The sequence below is a fragment of the Priapulus caudatus genome, unplaced genomic scaffold, assembly GCF_000485595.1.
Source record: "Priapulus caudatus unplaced genomic scaffold, Priapulus_caudatus-5.0.1 Scaffold882, whole genome shotgun sequence".
Classification (NCBI taxonomy): Eukaryota; Metazoa; Priapulida; class Priapulimorpha; order Priapulimorphida; family Priapulidae; genus Priapulus; species Priapulus caudatus.
Window position 1 is genome coordinate 82,727 of NW_014577943.1, and position 5,939 is coordinate 88,665.

Here is a 5,939-nt window from a genome sequence, read left to right on the forward strand (position 1 = left end):
ATGAGTGTGTACACGCGCGCACGTGACATCACCGGTGTTCGCGCGTGCACGTGTCATCAATATGAGTGTGTACACGCGCGCACGTGACATCATCGGTGTTCGCGCGTGCATGTGTCATCAATATGAGTGTGTACACGCGCGCACGTGACATCACCGGTGTTCGCGCGTGCACGTGTCATCAATATGAGTGTGTACACGCGTGCACGTGTCATCACCGGTGTACGCGTGTGCACGTGTCATCAATATGAGTGTACACGCGCGCACGTGACATCACCGGTGTTCGCGCGTGCACGTGTACGTGACATGTGCACGAGCTGCTAGGGTGTGTTTAATCGATTGCGACGTTTGCGATATTTGCAGATATTTTACTCTCCCTTCCGTATTGCTGTGCCGTAGTAGCATTAGTAGCGTGTCATGGCGGCGGCGGCGAAGCTGCCGGGCGAATCGTCGTGGGACAGCGACGACGAGTTACTGGAGGAGGATGCGATTAATGACACGGAAGATACTGAGGAGGTGCTGGACGAGGAAGCCCTGCTCGAGGGTGACGACGACGACGACGACGCGCGGCGAGGCGACGCGAGCTACGACGAGCGTTACCGCGGCGACGCGGTCGCCGCCGACGACAAGCGCTACCGCGGCGACATGGTCGCCGACGACGTGATCGACATCGCCGCTGACTACGACGACGACCTGCTGGAAGAGACGGATATCGTCCCCGACGACGACGACGACGGCGGCGTTGCCGCGGGAAACGAGATGAAGGCTGCAGCGAACGAGCCGAATTACGCGCGCGCGATCCCGCGCAGTGACGTCGTCGCAGAAGACCAAGCGTCCTACAGCACTGACGACGGCAGGTCGACGACGACGACGACGACGGTTGCCGCGGCGGCGGCGGCGAAGGTGTTCGTGGATACGGGCGACAGCGACGACAGCGACCAGGAGGAGAAGCGCGAGAGATTTCGCACGGAGCGGAAGACGATCTCCGTGGCGACGGGCGGCAAGCGGGCGGCGCGCGACATCCCGGACACGCTAGACAAGGTGATTGTCCTCGCGGAGCAGCAACCTCGACGTTTATACGGGTTCCAGAAGCGCGGCAGGAACTGGAGGAGAGGAGGGCGAGGCGGCGGCGGCGGCCGCGGCAACGCCGGAATCATGGGAAGCGGTCCGCCGCCGCAGCAGCAGCAGCGGCCGACGTTCCCAGGTGTGCGCGGCGTGGCGCAGCAGCCCCCGAGGAAGATCCACATCAACCCGTACTTCTCGGGAACGGTCGCGCGGCAATTCAACGGTCCCCGGCTGCTCTGGGACCAGTCGAGCCCGCCGATGGCTGGCGGGGGCGCTCCGCCGCGTCCGCCGCCGCTGCCGCACGGTAACGACTTCAAGTTCAACCAGTTTCCGCCAGACCAGGCCCCGTTTCGGCCGCCGGCGGGGGCGGTGATGAGGACCTACAGGCCGGATGCTGGCGTGGCACCACCGATGATGCGCGCTCCGCTGCCCTCACTGCTGCCGCACCAGCAGCAGCCACCGCTGCTGTTCTTTCAGCCTCGGCAGAACGCGAATGTTTCGCGACACGAAGCACTGCGGCAGCCGCAGCAGCAGCAGCAGCAGCAGCCGGCGGCGGCGGTCGCGTATCAGGAGAAACAGCAGTCCGGCTATTATCCCCCCAACGTATCATATGACGACCGCCCCCCACCATCTCTAGAAGCCCAGTTTTTGTCCAGTCAGCAGCAGCAGCAGCAACAGTTTCAGCAACGGGAGCAGCAGCAGCAGCGCTACCAGCAAGAACAACAGAATAAACAGCAGCAAACGGCGCAGTACCAGCAGCGGCAGCAGCCGCTGCACCAACAGATACATAGCCACCAGCTACCCCAGCACCTGCAGAGACCGCAGCAAGAGCGGCAGGCCCAACAGCAGCATCAGCAGCAGCGACAGCAGCAGCAACAACAACCATACCAACAGGAGGGACAGCAGCAGCCTCATCAACACCACCAACAACAACAGCAACAGCAACAACAACAACAACTGCAATCTTATCAACAGCAACAACAGCAGCCGTACCAGCAGAAGAAGCAGCATCAACAACCACAGCAACAGCAGCGGCAGCATCCACCGCCGCAACCCTACCAGCAGCAGCGACAGCAGCCGGGTTACGACGCGATCAGCCGACAGCGCGCGCCCGCCACCGGTCGTCCCGCGAGAATGCCGAGACCCACTGGCAACGGCTTCAACGCGGCCCCGCCGGCGCCCGTGCGACTCAGGTCTCCCACTCCGGGTCGCTTTCCGTTCGCGCCTCCCGCGTTCTCGGCACAGCCAGGCGGACACCCCGTGCCGGGTCAACGCCCCGGCGCGCCTCGCCCGGGAGGGCAGCGACATCCGTTCGCGCCGCCGGCTACGTCCCAGGGTCCCCAGTTTCCCAGTTTCAGGGGGACGAACCAGCCGAAGGGTGCAAGCTACGGTGGTGCGGCTAGCGTCGTACGTCAGGTGCCGTCACTGAAGCAGCAGCAAGCGCGTGGAGCAGGGAAGCCTCTGGTTCACAACCAGCAGCACCCTATGGAATGGCAGCAACAGCAACAGCAGCAGCAGCAGCAGCAGCAGCGAGTAGAGGCGGTGAATGCAGAAGAGGAGGAGGAGGAAGAGGAGGAGATGGACGAGGAGATGCGGTTGTACAAGCAGAAGATAAGAGAGCAGGAGCGAATTCGGGAGCAGGTTCGACTGCGCAAGGAGCGCAACAGGCAGCAACGCGTGCAGCAGCATCTCGCCGATGACTCATCCAACAACAATCCTGCCGCGCAGTCGGCCGGGTTTCCCCGCCACGGCGACGCGATGCCCCCCGGGGGCCAGCTCATCATCGAGAAGAAGATAAAGAAGACATCCCTCGGCGAGATAAAGACCGTATTCGAGAAAAAAGTTGTGACGACCGTCACACGGGTGCCCGGCCCAGCATCTCTGCCGCCAGGTGTCAGCACTGTCGCACGTCCGCCGCCAGGGGGCGCAGGCGTTTCACGTATGCTGCTGCCAGGGGGCCCCACTGTCGATGGTCAGCGTCAGGGTCGCATTGTCACGAAGCAGGTTAAGATGAGGGATGGTTCCATGCAGTCGATCCCGCTCAAGAAGCTCGCAAACCCCGACGGAACCTGCTCCTATGCGCACGTCCGACCTCCCACGCCGGCGCCCCTGCGCGCCGTGGTCATGCAGCAGCAGCAGCAGCGCCCCCTGCAGGTCGAAGCCGGCGACGGCGGTAGGGAGGCGGAGTCTCAGGCGGAGCGAATGCGGAAGAGGCAGGAGAGGTTTGCGGGTGGCGGCAGCGGCGGGACGGTTTCCGGGGGCCAGGGTACGGTGCAGCGAAAGGTGGTGGCCGCACCGCCGCCGCCGCCGCAGCAGCAACAGCAGCAGCAGCAGCATCAACAGCAACAACAACAGCAGCAACAGCAGCAGCATGTAGCAGTGAGAAGGTCTGGCGCGGCGCGGTTACAGGATGGTGGCGATGCGAAGGTATATGCCGGTTCCTTAGTTCTCCTCGCGTCCGTTAAATTCTGTTAATTAATGAAATTCCAGTAATTAATTGATAATTAAGGTAGGTTTTTTTAGAGTAGACAACCTGGATGCCAAAGCGAGTACCTCATCCAGATTCTAATGAAGCGCTTCTACTGCAGGTGGTTTAATGATGCGTGCGTACTGACTACAAAATTAACCGGCGATTGAATGAAATTGAATGTTGTCGGAAACAAAATTAGTCTTGACATTATTCAGACTTTTTCTCATAGACCATCGACAGAATCATTGTAAAGTGAAAAATCTTAGCAAATCGCTCTTAAAATTACGATATTTTAGGCCCTCTCATGAATACTCCCTAGGATAAAAAAGAATGCAATTGCACAAAAATTACCGTAATATTGATATTATAATTAATATTGATTGGTAAAACCTGAAAATCATGCAAAACATGTCCAAAACACTACCTGTGTTCTGTTCATGTACAAAACAAACATTCAATGTACTAAATGCTTAGGCTTTACAATGTGTAGGTGTTAACTATCCATCTGTAATTCTATTTTAAAATTGAATTGCATCTAATAATCTTATTAACTATGTATGCTTGTGATGCATTCTTGTATAATAGTGTTTTAACTTTTATCCAAGTTTTTACATTACTAATCAAATAGATCGTAGCATTTTCTAAATTCCTATCTACTCGTGAAACGTCGCCAAATGAGTTTTATATTGCACAGAATCCATAACTTCCCAGACCCGCACCCAATTTTTTTTCAGTCCCCAATTTTGTTTCGTGTTAACACCCATGACAATGTTGAAGGCTGGCCGACGACAGCAGCAGCAGCAGCAGCAGCAGAAACCCGTTGCCAGCAGCAACCTGACGCGGAGGGTGCGCATCACGAGCCTGCCTGCGGGCGACCCGGAGAAGCTCGCGCAGGCGATCGTCGCGATGTGCCAGCGCGTCGGCGTCGCACGCCACCTGGAGTTCGACTCGGACGACTGGGTTGCGACAGTGGAGTTCAGCGAGCAGCGGGAGGCCGTCGACTTCCAGAGGCAGTTCCAGGACAGCCAGATGCAGTCGGCGCGCATATTCGTCGATCTGATATAGGTGTGTGTGCGTGTGCATGTGTGTGTGTGCGTGCGTGCGTGCGTGCGTGTGCATGTGTGGGGTGTGTGCGTGTGCGTGTGTGTGTGTGTTTGTGTGTGTGTGTGTGTGTGTGTGTGTGCGCGCGCGTGTGTGGGTGTGGGTAGATGAGTGGGTGGTTGTGTCAACTTGTGTGTGTGGCGTTCATGTCATAGATTGGTGGTGTGGGGGAGAGGGGTGTGGTTGACACGCTGTGGCGGTTGTGCTGGAAAACCTTGTGTTTTCGTGGGTATGATGTGTATTTCTGACGCTTTCATAATGTCAGTGTCTAAGTGTTGCAGTGATCACCTGTGCATACGGTCACTGCCTGTGTCAGTGGTGCAGCAAGAATACACCGTTTATAGAATAGACACATGCCTAATAATTTCCTTATATAATTTTCTTTCTTCTTTATATAATTTCCTTATATAATTTTCTTCCCTATATAATTACCTTATATAATATAATTTCCTTAATTTCATGTCTCAGCCACAATAATGCTGCAGAGCAAACACTTCACGTCTATCTTAGAAGGATTTAGGTCTATCTCTGTGTGAGCTTGTGTACAAATTACAATGCTGTGCGTGTCGTGAGACTTTTGCTGAAGAGCGTTTGAACACTGTCACAGACAGTCATAACACGAATGCTCTATTGTTAGTTGTGCTCATAGGGTCTATGTCCCCCAGGGTACTGCCGGAACGTACCCTGGGTACGGTCCGGTATACCGAAACGGACCCTGGTCACTATTTGATATGGTTAGGGTTAGGATTAGGGTTAGGGTTAGGGAGTAGGCGACTCCCTAGACTCGTTAGTGGAGTAGGCAAGGTACGGTCTGGCATATTAGATAGTACCAGGGTACGTTCCGATATACCGGACCGTACCCAGGGTACGTTCCGGCAGTACCCCGGGGGACATAGACCCTCTCAGCGTTAGTTGTTATACTGTGCGTAATACGTTGCTTATATGTCAAAAGTAGCTGGTAGGAATTGTTCCGCGTACATGATTGCAAAACCGGTCACGGGTGAGTGGTCTATAATGACATCAGGAGTGAATAATAATAAAAAATCATAGTGAATACTATCAAGAGTAGATAATAGAGAAGAGTATGACACCGTTTTAACAGCGTTTTGCATAGTTTTCAACTTGTAAATATTCTATCAATATGTGATATAATATTAATAATAGATTATCTGTTATTCACTCCTGGTGATATCTGCACGCAGCTCAGCATCTGAGCTACGCAATGCATCTCATATTATCAGGAGTGTGTAATATAGACATACTAGTATATATATATATATATATATATATATATAATATTATTACT

At 54.8% G+C, this 5,939-nt stretch overlaps 1 protein-coding gene across 1 annotated transcript in view; it reads left to right on the forward strand.

The window, feature by feature from the left end:
* Window positions 1-5,939, forward strand: part of LOC106814193 (chromatin modification-related protein eaf-1-like) — a 64,816-nt gene that overhangs the window by 49,169 nt on the left and 9,708 nt on the right. Inside the window, exons 2-3 of the mRNA XM_014818491.1 lie at window positions 361-3,489; window positions 4,310-4,597. Of these exons, the coding sequence (XP_014673977.1) occupies window positions 415-3,489; window positions 4,310-4,597 (3,363 nt within the window). The 5' untranslated portion in view covers window positions 361-414. The remainder of the gene's footprint in view (window positions 1-360; window positions 3,490-4,309; window positions 4,598-5,939) is intronic.